Consider the following 17,184-nt stretch of genomic DNA (forward strand, 5'->3'; position numbering starts at 1 on the left):
AGGAACTTGCTACATTTTTTGTATATCTTGTAATAACCACTTATTGTTCCACTACAGCACTAATATATCTAGTTTTCTTACATTAATTGCATATAATGAAGTATTTACAAGGGATATAAAAGCATAAAGATTATTACAAAATTAAGAAAGGAAATATGTACTGACATCTGTTCCTAGAAACTCCTTTGAAGATGTGGCCATGAGATTGTGGGCCACCACAAAGGCAGTTAAGGCCCACGCCACTGATAGTGGCATATCACACACACACACACGTGGCCATGAGAGAGCATCCATGCTTTGATATCCCTTGTAAATGATTCACTATATGCAATTAATGTAAGAAAAATAGAAATCTATAAAAGTTCTGGAAAATTATAATGCTTTATGTCTCATCCTGACATATTCAAGGCTTCTTATTTCCTAACACTCCTTCCTCCAGTTCTAAATGCATTTTTTTCCTCTATCATACCTTCAGTATTCATTCTTATAATCTTGATTTCATCCAAACCATCTCAAATGTTACATTGCACTGTCTACAACCCACTACTATGTATCATATAGGCTTGTCATTTCTCATTCTTTCAAAAAGGTCTGTTGTAACAATGTATGGATTAACTCTGTAAGGCAGCAACGATTTCAGCATTTACAATGTAGCATGTAGAATTGCCACAATTGTCACATAAGCAGGGATGCCTCTGTATTTGTTTCCTGTGCCTCATCCCAAAAAAAGTCATGTTGTGTTACACAGTACATAAGAACACAAGAAAATAAAAGAAGCTGCAAGAGGTTGTCAGGTCTACATGTCACATTCCCTATATGAACTGTAACTTCCTATTTCCAACGATTACTCTCATACATAAATCTGTATAATCTTCCTTTAAAGCTCTCTAATGATTCAGTACTAACATTGATATCTCCTTTCATAAAGAATAGTTTTTATCTTTAGTCTTTCCCCTTTGTGGTGAACTCTGACAGATTTACTTGTTTAATGCATAACAGGGGCCATCATGGTACAGCACATGTACTTTCCTCATGAAGACAACATCTTTTTGTTTGATAAGAGTGCAAGCTTTTTGTATTCTTCATTTTTTCTTTAATAATACGTGGTTTTTACAGAAATTGTTACCCTGATTGGAGACCCTTCCTACCCTCAGACTGACCAGAATTTGAACCCCACGTACTTGTGGACACATTGGCCCCAAAGTGTGCATGGTTTTACTGTACCACCTGTACCTTCCTTAACAATATAAAGCATCTCTTACAAAGCATTATTGAAAATAAATAACTTCCAGCAAGAATGCCATGAATAATGTAGATGATTCCCACAAAAAGCCTCCAATTAATTCTTGATGTTACATTTGTTTTTTATCTGATTATGACCAGTGTCCTTCAACTATACTAAGGCAAAATAATAAATTATAATGAATTATAACATGAACTGTGCAGTCATGAACAAAACTACATAATGTTTAAGAAGTTCTTTACAACATAAGCTCTTTTGAAATAGAGAGCTGTTATACTTGCAAACTTTTGCAGAATGGTATATATATTAATTTATTGAGGAAACCTTGATTTTGGCCTTGGCCCAGGAGGCCTTGATATATCATGGATCTGCTTTATTCTGTGTTGCCTCAAGAGGAATTTCATTGGTCAGGCAAAGATTACAAGGCAGGGTTAATTACAACCTTGGCCAGTGTCTAGGCCATGCAACTGTTGAGATATATGTTATCAACATAACATGACCTCACTTCCTTCAGTGGAAAAGAAGTACAGGTGATCCACATTTAGCAATATCCTCACCTACACTTTGAAGAACTGTGATCTAAGAATATACTAGAATGTTTTGTGATCAACCAATCATTTTCACATAAGCAATAAAGGCTATGGTCTGATCATAGTGGTGCTTCATGGTAGGCTCATGATTAGCTACTGCATATCTTATGGTCTAGTTTTCTCAGGCTTCTTACTTAACCTTTTAACTTTGAATTTTATTGTTTTGCTCCAGATGTGTACTGAACATATCTATGATTTTCGCTTAACTAATAACTAAGAACCATCAGAGCTAACATCCTGATTATAAATGCAATTCTTAGTCATTTTCCTCCTTTCCATAGATGGACAAGCCATTGCTTTTAGAGGAATAGCACTGGATACACAACAAACACAACCGAATATGACTCAAATTAAATAACGCATTCTGTAATTTTCTGCTGTACTGAACTTCAACATTTCCCTCAACACTGTTTTTTTTTGCCACCACCTTCATTATCCTAGCTCACGTATAGTTTCCCAAATAGCCAATTCTGTAATCATGTTACTTTTAACACACTTTGGCTGTCATTCAAGCCCTCACAGAATAAAGCTACTTGTATTTTCAATCACACACTAAAGACAAGCATTTCAATCATAATGCAAATCTTCACACTATACTGACACTTTGGAACCATTTTCTTTTAATACACTAATGTAAACATTTCATCTACCTAAATGAAACTTAAAAGAAGATATGTATCACATTGATAATGAAAACAGCAAGCCCACTTTACATGAAATTGTCCTTTGGTTACATTAGAAAAAACTACATTGAACTACTATGTTACATATCATTACAATTTAAACTGATTCTTTTGATATAGTTATTACAAGATGCAACAAAATGTTTCATAGACTGTCCTCTATGAAAATTTACAAAGACAGATGGAGCTGAACTGTTCTGCTTGCAAGCCTGATAAATGGTACTGACAAGAAAAAAAAAAATAAATAAATAAAAAAAAATAAAATAAAAAATAAATAAATAAAAAATAAATAAATAAAAATATATAAATAAAAATAAATAAATTAGAAAAAATAGAAATAAAATTAAACACTGCACTCTTGAACATCTCTGGCCTGGCCTAGCTTGGCTTGGTGTATCCAGGTCTGCCTGTCTTTGCTATTTCTTACTACACTGTTCTCTGCCTGGATTCATTATGTATATTTTGAGGTTCTATAATTTGTTCTTTCAATCCAACACATTACAAAGAATTTAAGATTGTACCAGGAAATAACAGGCAAATCTTATTTTGAGCACTACAGTTTATAAGAAATAAAGTGACGTGACAACAATGTGCCTGCCACAACACCACCCCACCTGAAGGTATTGGTCTGCTTGATGATGATATAACCCCTGGAGTCCTATTCAATTCTCTTAGGTCAAAATTTGTATATTTGACTTCAACTGGGTCACAGTGGCTGCAGTGACTGCTTTCATTCTTTTACTTACATAGAATCTTACCAACATTTTACTTATACCACTGCACTTCAACAAATATAATTGGCTTACTTTTAAGCTCAAGTCTAGCTAATGAATTAATAATATTTATATTGTCCAAGGAAATAATGTATGATGTATTATTAAAAAACAATGAAGCACTGTACAATGCACATTTTACTGAATTCCTTCACCCAGAGAGGTGAAAATGCAGATGTCTTACTATATAGGTGGAACTTATCTTTCTAAACTTCTCAAACAGACTATGTAGGCCTATAACGTGTGACTTTGAAAGGATGTCAGAAAGGAAAAATCATGAGTGAATAAAGTAAGAGTAAAGTAACAAAGTACTTGAGGTTGATTAATGGTAGAGAGATTTATAACATTCTGAATACTGATTTTCTTGGTGTAAGTACAGTATCTTGTGTTAAATGCTGCAATGGATGGAGGAAAAGAAGATGAGGTACAGTTTAGTAAAAATGCAACAAGGAAGGTATGAGGAGGAGTGAGAATTATTCAGATACTGATGAGTAGACAACAGTTGTGATTGTAGAAATGATGGTGTAGCCTTGAGAGATGGTGGGAAGACTACTTACATCTGGTTTGGGTTTGAAAGGGAATGGAGTCTACTTTGTGCAAGAGTGGGTAATCAGCTCCAATGTTTGGCCCTAATGAGGAGAGATTTGAATATTTTGCTTAACAAACCTTCATGCAATGTGAATGATGACTGGTCCTTTTCCCCCTTGAGACTTAGAGATTAAAATATCTGGGGACACTTTTGGGAGTGAATATGTGTATACATGGATACCTAGTCTCAGATGATCTTATTTAAAGAAATGTTGAGTTGATCTCGTTTACTGATAGATGGAAAAATACAAGTATTACTAGCACTAAAAGTAAAATTCAAACGTTTGAAAACTGTCAACAGTTCATATGTAGGAGGATATTACTTAATAGATACTTAATAGAACCTTTCATTCTCCTCAATGCAGCAGCAATGCTGTTGAAAAGTATTTATGTAAATCATCAGAAATCACTGAATGGCTTTTTCAGCATCATTAAGCTATTGCATAATCAATGGTGATACATTTTTAATGGACTGACTCAATATGAGGGAGACTGTTGCAAAGCTTGATCACTCAGGGAAAGATACAGTGCTAGCTCTGTGTGGCTTGCCCATGCCAATGTTCTATACATCCTTTCTAAAACCATTACAGATGATGGACACTGTTTATATAGTTAGATCAGGTATTAGAGGAGACAGTGCACATTATGTAAATATGGTAAGGATTATGAAGAGCAATAATATAGTCAATGTGTCTATGACAGTGATGTATGTCACACAGGAGCAAAGGATGTGGAACTACTGTAATGCCCCTATCACCAAAGTTCTGAATGTTTCAATACACTGCACACCACACACAGGTCAGGTCACAGTTATCTGTAGTATTCCACATGGGCAAGTGAAACAATGTATTGAATTTGTGCATATTCATACTATAAATCAACAGATCTGGTACCTATTCTTTCTGAGTGTTCATTGTGATGTTAACTGAAGCCACAAAACAATGGCAACTTTCCTACAATATACAAGGTAAATTATGTACCAGTGAAAAAATTTGAAGGCTAGAGACAGTAATACTGCACAGGTGACAAACAACAAATTGTTATAAAAAAGAAAGTTGGAAGTGAGAGAATTGAAGATAAATGTACAGGCAAGGGCATGTTGTATAGCTGCCTATGGTCTCAATGCTCATCTATCTCACAGGCTCAGGAGCCTGTAGTGGATGACATTTCATGCCTTGGATGACAGGGCCACTGTCATACTTGGGTTTTCATACTTTACATTCTCAGTTTTTTCTGTGTCCCAAGATACAGCTATACTCATTTATCATAAAACCTAAAGCTGTTCTCTGACTGTCTCAAAACAGCCTGAAGCCAGTTTTATGGCCTTATAGCCAGGTAAAGGAGTCATGCACCATGAAGAAATGAAAGGCATGTAAAGGAAGCAGAAGAGGCACTTACCATCGTTGCGGGTGAGGTAGGCGTACACCAGGTTGACTGCTGCATCAGGTGACAGAGTGTCCCAGAGGCCATCACACGCCAGAATCAGGAAGTCCTCATCTCCCTCAATCTCCAAAGACTTGATGTCACACTCAGATGACACAAAAGGTTTGTACTCGCGGTCACCTGTGAAATAAGTTCTCATTAGTGAAATGGTAATTTGACTGGCCACTATTTATTAAGATTGCTGGACACAAATACACTGAAGAGTAATGCAGAAGTACTTTTAAAAATTACCACCAAATAATGATGTAAGATGATAACTCCTCCAGAACACAGGAACATTAAACTGTGTGAAGGTATATAGTAGATTTGTGTGGCATTCTTACACCCCTTTTCTGTATGTATATGCCTGATCCTCTCCTGAAGCTCTGTAATGATTGCATTACCAAACTGATAAATCGATATATACGCATCACTCTATCTATCTATCTATTTTTTATACCTTTGCAGTATTACATGACTTCATTAATGCAGCATCAAATTAATTAGCAAGTCCTATCTCATTAAACCTAGAGGTCTGTTATAGTAGAAAACTAAGCTTTGCCTGGAAGTTTACTGAAGGATCCATCACTATCATTTGAATGAGAAAACACTCTTATAGCGCAAGATAAAAATGTTTCCTAAAAAGAGTAGCCACCCACAGAAGTTAAGTCTTAGCAAAGTCAGTGGTGCAAGTAGTCACAGAAAATGGAACTCTTCTCAGGCTTAGGGGATACTGCTACATTTGGGAACATCATGTCTCGCTGTATTTCTTTTCATTAACAATGTTTTTCTTTTTTTTTTCTTTTTTTTTTAGTGCATTACCACTAACTGACTACATAATACTCTAAACAATTATGTATACATTCGCCTCGTCCTGGCAGACTTCTACGTATATAATTTCTTGACTTTATACTCATCATTGTTATCATTATCTTAAGTAAATTATGAAGTTTTATGAAACAATAACATTAATGATATATGCACAATAAAAATGATAAAGTGTGTCACCACAATAGTCAGAACAATGCTTTGGGCAAGTGTAGCCGCCTCTTCACGCCACACGCCAACAATAGCAACCAAAACTTTCTACGGCTGAGCGTCACGCATGATTGAAGGCAGAGAGGAGGAACGGTGCCGCGTGGGTGTGGCTGCCTCTGCCCCTATCCTCCCTCTCTTTGCTCAGTGCACTACATTCATCTCTCTCTCTCTCTCTCTCTCTCTCTCTCTTGTACACACACAATCGTATTTTCAAAGATTATAAAGCAATCAAGGAACAAAATAACATCATACACAAAAATGAAGTTAAAAAAAAAAAAAAGGTAAAAGGAAATGTACATAATATCAAGAATCAATGCAGGACGTGGTGAAGAACAGGACAAGAGGAACAGGACAAAGAGGAGGACAGGTATTGGGATTTGAGAGAGTGGCGTTGGGAGAGTGGGGGGGATATGATCAGTCGCAGTGTGGGAGAGGAGCAGTCAGGCCGGTGTGGGAGAATATAAACCAGGGCGAATGAGGGAGACAGGGAGGGAAGAGCAGGTGTGACAGTGGACGAGAGAGGCGGGAAAAGGAGCACTGGGGGAGGTGTTCAAGGAGGGAAGGGGAAGAAGTAGGTGAGACGAATCGTAGGGAATATTAAAAAACGAGAGTTGGAGAACTGAGGGAAGGAGACAAAGATGCTGGGGGAGAGGGATATGTCAATAAGCAGGGTATGTGTTGGGGTTTAACCGAATGATTAACTAAATGACTGACTGGTGTTTTTTGGCCGACTGTGGGGGGGATGGTGAGGAGGAGGAGTAAAGGAGGAGCGAAGGAAAGGATGTAGAAAAAGAAGGCAAACTGTACAAGAGATGAAAGGGATGGAACGGGAAGGATAGGAAGAAGCAGAGTATTTTCTAAGGAGGATGGTGCTACTAAGACGCATATTATGAAACACTTCCGGGCCGCACCTCCACTAGTTTCAAAGGGCTCTAGTTGAAGTGACTCGAGTTTTTAAGGATGTTTCTGTAATTCAAGTGACATGCTAACAAGTTTTCTGCATTACTAAAAGGACAAACACTCTTAAGAATTCGGCAAAGCGTCTCTGTAGTCTTTGAAAATGGTCGCGGTGAGAGAGGGAAGAGTTTCTACATATGGTGCTAAATCCTGCATAACGAAAGGATAACAGTACTTGGCTAGGAGTACTGACCGATGGCTCGAGACACTGCCAGCTGACCAAGGACGCGCCACGTGCCCTGGATATTGAGGACACATCCACCCATCTCCTCCACTCGCTCCCGCTCCACCTGTAAGAAGAGGCTGCTTAGTGAGGGTGGCCATGCTTACTACAAATAACGTCAGGCACGAAAATAACACAATAGAAGGCAAAATAAAGGCAGTATATAAATGGCAGTCTTCATATAGATCATGCATACCGAAGTCCACTACTCATCCACGTCTGTAAATCTATCAAATAATGAGAGAGAGAGAGAGAGAGAGAGAGAGAGAGAGAGAGAGAGAGAGAGAGAGAGAGAGAGAGAGAGAGAGAGAGAGAGAGAGAGAGAGAGAGAGAGAGAGAGAGAGAGAGAGAGAGAGAGAGAGAGAGAGAGAATTATTGACTCAACAACCTAATTAATGAGTTTATTATAGTCACTTTACACCTTATCTGGAAATCAGTTTGTACTAGTTCCTATGTTCAGTGTAACACGCAGGGCAGCCACACACTCCACCACGGCCAAGACAAGGCTGGCCAGTGTGAGGGTCTATCCTGCTACTGGTGAAGGGTGCACCTGCAGGATACTGCCAGGAGCGCACTTCACCAGTATATCCATTAGGAACTTGAATAACAACGAGTTTCATGAGAGGTAAAGTGTTCCTCTCAGGGGTCTGTGCTTCCTGTTACGCCCCCCCACAGGCAAATTTCACCAGATTGCAGGGTTTCACCATAAGTAATCTAATTAACCATTAATATATTAAATTACAAATAAAAACAAAAGAGCCTTTTCTGTAATTTCCTCTGTAATGCCAAACATTTCTCATTAACAATTTTAACGTAAAACAAATTCTTAGACTATAAACAAACTAAACTGGTTGCAATCTTTTCAAAACATTTCTTTATAAAAACAATAATTAGAATTTGAGAAATAACAAAGCTTAATTTTCATTTAGCTTTTATGAGAAAAAGTCATTCATACAGCTCACAATAACTCATTACTCACTTATTGGTTTCAAACTGCCAAGTGATGGAAAAAATGCATTGTAAGTATAATAAGTGTGTGTGTGTGTGTGTGTGTGTGTGTGTGTGTGTGTGTGTGTGTGTGTGTGTGTGTGTGTGTGTGTGTGTGTGTGTGTGTGTGTGTGTGTGGTACACACACACACTGATCCTTGATAAGGATCAGCAGTGACGATGTGGCCATGAGTTAAAAACATTAAATGACTCCAATTTTTAAATTATAGAAAATAACACAATATTTTCGCCGTCTTGCATTCTCTCCTATCATGTTAGGCCTTGTGGTAAGCAGACATAAAAACGCAAATTACACACACACACACACACACACACACACACACACACACACACACACACACACACACACACACACATATAATATATAATATATATATATATATATATATATATATATATATATATATATATATATATATATATATATATATATATATATATATTAATAACTGAAAAAAACAATAAAATAACTAAATAAAAGACAAAATAAAATCAAGCAAGGATTCCTTATTACAATTTTCTTAGGAGGGCGGAAACAGCAAGTCAGCCGCACTTCCCGGATAACAATAAAAAAATGACGTCACTCAGCTCGTGTATACCTTCCTGTGAGTGAAGGAGGCAGCCTGTGTTTAGGCCTCATTAAGTTAAGTGGCCAGCCTTCCTCCCTCATGATGCACCTGACAAGTAACACCGAGCAGTAAATGAGGAATATGTCTTGGCAGGTTAATCTACGCATACCTATTGTTCCTCATGATAAGTTGTCAGTGGCGAGGAGTATTTAATAAAGTAATGAACCACGGCCTTGATGACACCCTACCTCCCTTCCTTCCTTTCCTGCCTGTAATGCCCTGCCGCGTCTGAACCTCACCCCGCCTCCCTCACGCTAGTGCTGGCGCCCCCACACGTACAATGACCAAACCCCCGAGACACACCTCCAGCAGCCCCGCCAGACACACATTTCCTCTACCTCAGCGATCCAGGGAAGTAGAAGATTGACAGTGCTTTTCTCTAAGAACAGTCATGGGGAAAAATGAGGCAAATCTGAAAGCCGTTCCAAGCTGCCTAGAGTAAAACACAAGGAAACACTACAACAATCGGCAGGGAAAGTACAAAGACTAATGGGAAGGCGTCCACACAGCAGCGTCATCCAGGCGGGCCGGATGTGAGGGCGAGTGAGCACACCTGCCTGCCACAGTACTACCTACCTGCCTGCCTGCCCTTCCCTTCCCTTTTCCCTCACACCTGCCCCGCCCATCCCACCCACGGCCTCGCCCACATTATTACTAAACCACACTACGCATCTACCAGGTAACTATGTGTTTGAAAATAGTACAGTATTATCTACTTACGTGTACTGTATGACATTCCACTGCGATCGAGGGAAGGACTCAACATGAAGGTACGAGTCGTTTTGGAATGAGATATACAATATATTTGACTTACAAGTGCAATCGTCTTAAACTTCTTATTTCATTTCATTTCTTTACTGTCAAAACTTTGGATTCTGTTATGTTTTCATGCTTACCATTTTTTTTTTTTTTTCATTTTAACTTGGGAATATTTTGTTTGTTGTTCGTAGTTATCATTTTGTAACTTCTTTACTGTATTTTTTTCCACTATACGTTTGCCATACAACGTTGAGGCAGCAGCCCAGCCTTGGCCGCGCACCTGAGGGGTGGTGCCGTACTGGTAAATTACCTACTGCTGTACTGTACATACAGTACATACGCCAAATCTGAGTGGTGGGGTGTGGCGCCACGCAGCGTCCGAAAGTTCCTCTCGGTCAACAGCCAGCGGCAAGGTTAGAGAAATCTCTATTATTTATTATTTCACATGGTAAGGGAAGCGACCCGGTGGCTCACTCTGCGACCAGGCTGGAGCAGCCACCGAATCCTTGAGCACCGCAAAACTTGAGATCCGGGAACACCCTTCTATGAATATTCATAACCGAGATGTATTGCCTTGGCTGGTCCACTTTTAAAGGAAGAATCTCAGTCTGGTGAACAGATACAGTTTATGATATGCTATTTCTATACTTTCTCTCCGTCAGCAGTGTTGCCAGGAGTCATCGTCGCCGCACTGGACTGCTGCCATTACTACTCACTAAAAGTTCATAATTCTGCTGCTTCCTTCTGGAACTTGCCAAAGCAGATTGCCTTGTTGGCTCCTGACGCATTAAAATGTCATTCACTGTTGAACGCTGACAGTACAGGGAGGTATTTTGCTGACACATAAAAAAAAATATATAACTATTTTATTCAACGAAAAAAAAAAAAAAAAAACTAAATTCATCGAGTAAAACAAAAGGTGTTAGGGCTAATGAGTAATGATTCTTTACGACTCTAGGATGCAAACACAGAAATACTAATGTGTGTGTGTGTGTGTGTGTGTGTGTGTGTGTGTGTGTGTGTGTGTGTGTGTGTGTGTGTGTGTGTGTGTGTGAGAGAGAGAGAGAGAGAGAGAGAGAGAGAGAGAGAGAGAGAGAGAGAGAGAGAGAGAGAGAGAGAGAGAGAGAGAGAGTTGGGGAGGCTAAGGCAATAACAATTTGCTCCGACGATAGGGTATTCCATCAAAACAAAATATAAACACACACACACACACACACACACACACACACACACACACACACACACACACACACACACACACACAAAGAGAACACCTGCGGCCTCTCACATCTATCATACACGAGGACTCACAGGCAGCTCTGGCTTGTGGGGCTCCACCATCCTGACGGGGGAACGGCGGCGCACGAGGAGGGCCTGGGAGTCGCCAAGCCATGCCACCACTAACCGCTTCTCCCGCACTAGCGCCACCACAGCCGTCGTGCCGCCCTTCAGCTTCTGTAAGGTAGGAAGAAAGATGTTAGGAGACATACCTAACACACTGCCCAATGCTGAGGCTTCCCACAGAGAAAAAAAAGATAAAGAATAAACAGCAGCAGACGTGTTGGCTTCGGCGAAACTTTGTGATAAATTGCAGTATCTAGTTTAATGCAAGAGTGGGAAGATAAATAAGTACACAAATACAAGTAAGTTATCACAGTTTTATAATGGAAATTTGAATAGATGAGTAGTTCGAAGTGAATAAATTAGCACATAAACATGCAGGCCCCACGAATACTCATACATGAATAGACAGGTAGGTGGATGTATAGATGGAACAAAAAAAAATATAAGATAAATAGAAAAATAAAGAATAACAAATACATAAAACCCAACATTTTGAGTCACGAGGACTGAGTCACGTTTGCGCCACCAAGACATGGTTACGGTGGCCGCAGATCCCCGTCCTTCAGGATCCCCCCGCGGCATTTCCCTGCCTCCAACACCCGGCACACGCCACTGACTCACCACGGGCCTGTCTGTACCACTGACTCCTGTGATGGGAACTTAATGTTTTCCAAAGAAGTGGACTCAGATGCATGATTTTGCTTTTTTTTACATAGACACTAACAAAGGCATTCACTAACAAAGGCCACTATAATACTGATTTGTGATGCAGTAATTGAGGCTGCATCGTTCAACATGGTGCCTTTCAAAGAATTCTTTTGACATGGTTTTCGTATTTTCTGTTCCCACTGATTACCTCAAAAAAGTTAATTTAAGAGTTACAATGAGGCTGGTCAATTTAGTTATAAAGGTGCCACAACGATCCCTCTCTCTCTCTCTCTCTCTCTCTCTCTCTCTCTCTTCAAAGCGTAGCAAGAAGAAAAGCAGAAACAGGCCACACGACCCTTTGCTCGCAAGATAGTGAGTACGTCAGTCTCCATTCAGGGTGATCGAGGAACCTTTACGTATATTACAATCAACAACGGCATGCGTAATGTGAAGGCAAGAATTGAGGTGCGTCGCCATAAAAGATGAGTGACATTGTGCAGCAGTGTAACTGTCCGTTAAGTGAAGCACAGTATAGTGGAACTACAGCATGATCTTCCTCAACGTTCAATATTTTGCTGCGAGATTTTGAATGAATGAGAACATTTTAATTAAAGGGCCTAATATGGGTGGGCTGTTAAAAGAAGCACTGACACTATAAAAGATAAAAATAAATGAATGAAATAATAAATTTAAAAAAGAAGAAAAAGAAGAAAAAAAAAAAGAATGGAAAGGTGAAAGAAACAACAAGAAAAATGTTTGTTCTCACGAAGCATCTGTGATAAGTTACGCTATTAAATTCTTAAGTAAGAAATACAAAATGAAGGCTGCTCCCCACAACACAGCAGCACAACATGAGCGAGCACTATATGAATTTGGAATAGGACAGTGAGAGTGATGGCAGGAACAGTATGGAAGGCGTGAAACATCACATCAATACTAATGTAAACCTATAATGACTACATGAAGAATCATGAACAAAACACAGAATACTTGGTCCAAAACGTAAAGTACTCAAATGCGACTTTTACTTCACTCATGCATCAAGTTTGGCACACAGTTCAGGCATTTTTTCACATAAATATAAATATATACGCTTTTATTTATTTATTTTTCTTTACATGAGTGACAGCTGCACCAAGGGGTCAGTGCCAGTCTCCGGAGGGCATCACACAGACCATCAACATCAACACTTTTGCACACTCACCAACTCCACAGTCATTGCAACAGAAAACGAGACACAAGCACTGGCGGGTCATCACGTTAAGACTACAAAACACTGGGAAACACGTGCCTTCCCTCTCCCCCTCCTCCATTAAGTAAGGCGGGGCGTCACAGGTAATGGCACACCCCTGCGGCACCTCAGCCAGGTCAGTGGGCGTTGCCAACACGCGCCCAACGGAACATTACACGGAGGGAAAGTTCTGTTATTACCTGATAGCTTTCTTTTTATTCTTTCCTTCTTTGACGGAACATTTAATTCCATCTTCATAGTATAAAAATAACAACAACAACAGTGTGTGTGTGTGTGTGTGTGTGTGTGTGTGTGTGTGTGTGTGTGTGTGTGTGTGTGTGTGTGTGTGTGTGTGTGTGTGTGTGTGTGTGTGTGTGACGCAAAACATCCTTGATGCACTACATCATTCGCTACATGAAAATTAAGCAATGAAATTTAGAGAATAGATATATGTTTTCATGAATTATTAAAGATATACGGTAAATAATGGGAAAACATGATAAAAAAAAAACTCCACACACGCAAATTGCTTCTATAATTACAAAACAATGTGATGTTTAATAATTTATGCGAGGGACAATCGAGACAAGAGAGCCAATCACCAATACCATTATCACCATTACAGTATATTCATCATCTTCATTATTGTCAGTAGTAGTAGTAGTAGTAGTAGTAGTAGTAGTAGTAGTAGTAGTAGTAGTAGTAGTAGTTTTGTTGTTGTTGTTGTTGTTGTTGTTGTTGTTGTTGTTGTTGTTGTTGAGTTCTTAACAATCAACCGCATGAGTAACACAAAAATCAATCCATCAAGGGTGTGGTGAAAGGCGACGTGCAGAAGTACGGTGGGAAGTTTCCATGAGCGTGCAGGTGAGCAGGTCACGGTCATGTCAAGCTGTCACTACGCTGTCCACAACACAATGAAGACCTGGGCCGCCGCAAAACAGTGTTATTGATCAATGCTTCAAATACCTTCAAGATCAATCCGGGAAAAACCCTAAAGTCGAGTTTTCCATGTTAGCAATCGCATACCGGAAGAGAGAGAGAGAGAGAGAGAGAGAGAGAGAGAGAGAGAGAGAGAGAGAGAGAGAGAGAGAGAGAGAGAGAGAGAGAGAGAGAGAGAGAGAGAGAATGCAAATGGTACAGGAAGTGGTCACATCTCATGAACTAACCACACTACCAATAAGAACTGAAGGTTTACATTTACACTCTAAAAAGAAAAAAAAAATCACTGACACAACTGCAAGAACTGGATGGGCAGCCTGATTACTGAGTCTGTTTGTGCAGCTACGAATATGCCACAAGACCAGGGAGTTCGTATGCTGCTATTCCTGATATGGACACTCCAGTGGTGTCTTAGTAGTCGTTAATGACAAGAGCTTTTGAGGGTAGAGGCAAAAGGACATTCTTTAACACAAGTTTCAGTCGAGGCAAGATGAGATGAGATGAAGAAGATGAATGCAATTTCACTCTCAGCCTTCAAGAGATGAGATGGGTTGCGTTTGAAGATCCACGACTTCTAAGAGAGCGAGTATCACTAATGAGAAAGCAGCAGTCAAGAAATAGCACAGTACGAGTAGCAAGGATGTCGTGTCAGGTTTTTATGTCCCTTAGTGCTGTGCCTGAAGGAACTACAACACTTCACACTACGATGAACATTGTGGATTGGGATTTCGCGCCGATAGTTTCAAGGTGTGATGGCGACCAGTCCCTGGGTGTGGCTGAGGCCAACGAACGGAGCCATGACAGAGCATACCTTGTAGCAATACACTTCACAACGAGATGGGAGAGCTTTAGAAAAGAAGGAAAGAAAAAGAGAAGAATTAGTAAAACAGAAGAAGAAGAAGAAGAAGAAGAAGAAGAAGAAGAAGAAGAAGAAGAAGAAAGAAGGTTAGCAGTAGCAGCAGTAATAACAACAACAACAACAACAACAGTAGCAGCAGCAGCAGCAGCAGTAACTGCAATCAACAATAACAAAAAGAAATAGATACTAGAAAACAAGAACCACCGCCAACTCCACCACCACAACATTTACTACAGTACTACTACTACTTCACTACCACCGCTTCAGCCACCACCACCACCATTAGCACTACTATTACCACCACTACTTCCACTACAGATTAATCGGTTCTCACATCTTTCACACTACCTAAAAGAAAGTTGTGTGTGTGTGTGTGTGTGTGTGTGTGTGTGTGTGTGTGTGTGTGTGTGTGTGTGTGTGTGTGTGTGTGTGTGTGTGTGTGTTTTCCGTGAATCGAGTCGGCGAGAATGTAGAAACGGGGATCTGAGTAATAGCAGGAAGTTGTCAGAGGCAGCAGGAAGGCAGGCAATGTGACTCATCCATCCCTTCTTCCTTCTGAGATGACCCAACGCAAGTTCCTCCCCTCACTCTCTCTCTCTCTCTCTCTCTCTCTCTCTCTCTCTCTCTCTCTCTCTCTCTCTCTCCTATCTACCACATTCATTAAAGAAAGAGAAAAGAATAAAAACAAGATAAAAATAGTAATGTTGAGTTGAATGCAAGTACTATTATGCATCCAAACTTATGTCAAATTGTGAAGGGGGAAGGAACCTTAGCTGAGATGAACGCATTGGGAGGAAGTACCTGCTACTCGTAATGGTCCTTAATGATAGGCGAGGGAGGGGAACGGAAAACCTGAACTATGTAAATCATGTGTACTGATAGGTTGACTATTCTTTTTTAAACTTTTTTTTCTTTCCATGTAGGCTGCGTCACGACTGATTCTGAGGATATGTAAGCCAGTCTGTCTGTCTGTCTGTCTCTGTGTCTCTCTCTCTGAATCACCACTTTTTTTTTTTATCAAACCGCATGTATTCCTGAGTTTAAGTAACCTTCTTGTAAAATGATTTGCCTTTTCCCTTCTAAAACAATGATCTGGTGCGCTTCACTGTAAAGTAAATGTACCTCTAAAATGCATTCCTGGATAACATGGGGTAACATATTAGTTTTTTTTTTTTCCTTTTCTTCCCGTCTCTGTTTATCACCCAACAACTGACAAGAGGAAAACAAATAATAAATGTAAAAAAAAAAAAAAATTTAGTGTGATTCATATATAACGTACGTACTATGCGCGAAATTCCTTGTTCATTACTTCCTAGTTTACGCCTCACTCACACACACACACACACACACACACACACACACACACACACACACACACACACACACACACACACACACACACACACACACACACACAGCAGACTGCAGTCAGAGACTGCAGCAGATCAAACAGTGAATTACACACACACGCCCGGTAGCTCAGTGGTTAGAGCGCTGGCTTCACAAGCCAGAGGACCGGGGTTCGATTCCCCGGCCGGGTGGAGATATTTGGGTGTGTCTCCTTTCACGTGTAGCCCCTGTTCACCTAGCAGTGAGTGGGTACGGGATGTAAATCGAGGAGTTGTGACCTTGTTGTCCCGGTGTGTGGTGTGTGCCTGGTCTCAGGTCTATCCGAAGATCGGAAATAATGAGCTCTGAGCTCGTTCCGTAAGGTAACGTCTGGCTGTCTCGTCAGAGACTGCAGCAGATCAAACAATGAAACACACACACACACACACACACACACACACACACACACACACACACACCGCGTAGTGTAGTGGTTAGCACGCTCGACTCACAATCGAGAGGGCCGGGTTCGAGTCCCGTAAGCGGCGAGGCAAATGGGCAAGCCTCTTAATGTGTGGCCCCTGTTCACCTAGCAGTAAATAGGTACGGGATGTAACTCGAAGGGTTGTGGCCTCGCTTTCCCGGTGTGTGGAGTGTGTTATAGTCTCAGTCATACCCGAAGATCGGTCTATGAGCTCTGAGCTCGCTCCGTAATGGGGAAGACTGGCTGGGTGACCAGCAGGCGACCGAGGTGAGGTGAATTACACACACACACACACACCGCGTAGTGTAGTGGTTAGCACGCTCGACTCACACTCGAGAGGGCCGGGTTCTAGTCCCGGGGAGGCGAGGCAAATGGGCAAGCCTCTTAATGTGTGGCCCCTGTTCACCTAGCAGTAAATAGGTACGGGATGTAACTCG

General features: G+C 40.4%; 1 protein-coding gene across 4 annotated transcripts in view; it reads right to left on the reverse strand.

Annotated features, from left to right (window-relative positions):
- Window positions 1-17,184, reverse strand: part of LOC123518191 (proteoglycan 4-like) — a 316,782-nt gene that overhangs the window by 85,523 nt on the left and 214,075 nt on the right. For all 4 annotated transcript variants that reach the window (XM_045278880.1, XM_045278883.1, XM_045278884.1 and 1 more), the window contains 3 exons: window positions 11,225-11,368; window positions 7,488-7,584; window positions 5,276-5,440 (listed from right to left, as the gene is read on the reverse strand). In XM_045278880.1, the coding sequence (XP_045134815.1) occupies window positions 5,276-5,440; window positions 7,488-7,584; window positions 11,225-11,368 (406 nt within the window). The remainder of the gene's footprint in view (window positions 1-5,275; window positions 5,441-7,487; window positions 7,585-11,224; window positions 11,369-17,184) is intronic.

Source organism: Portunus trituberculatus, chromosome 43 (assembly GCF_017591435.1).
Source record: "Portunus trituberculatus isolate SZX2019 chromosome 43, ASM1759143v1, whole genome shotgun sequence".
Lineage (NCBI taxonomy): Eukaryota > Metazoa > Arthropoda > Malacostraca > Decapoda > Portunidae > Portunus > Portunus trituberculatus.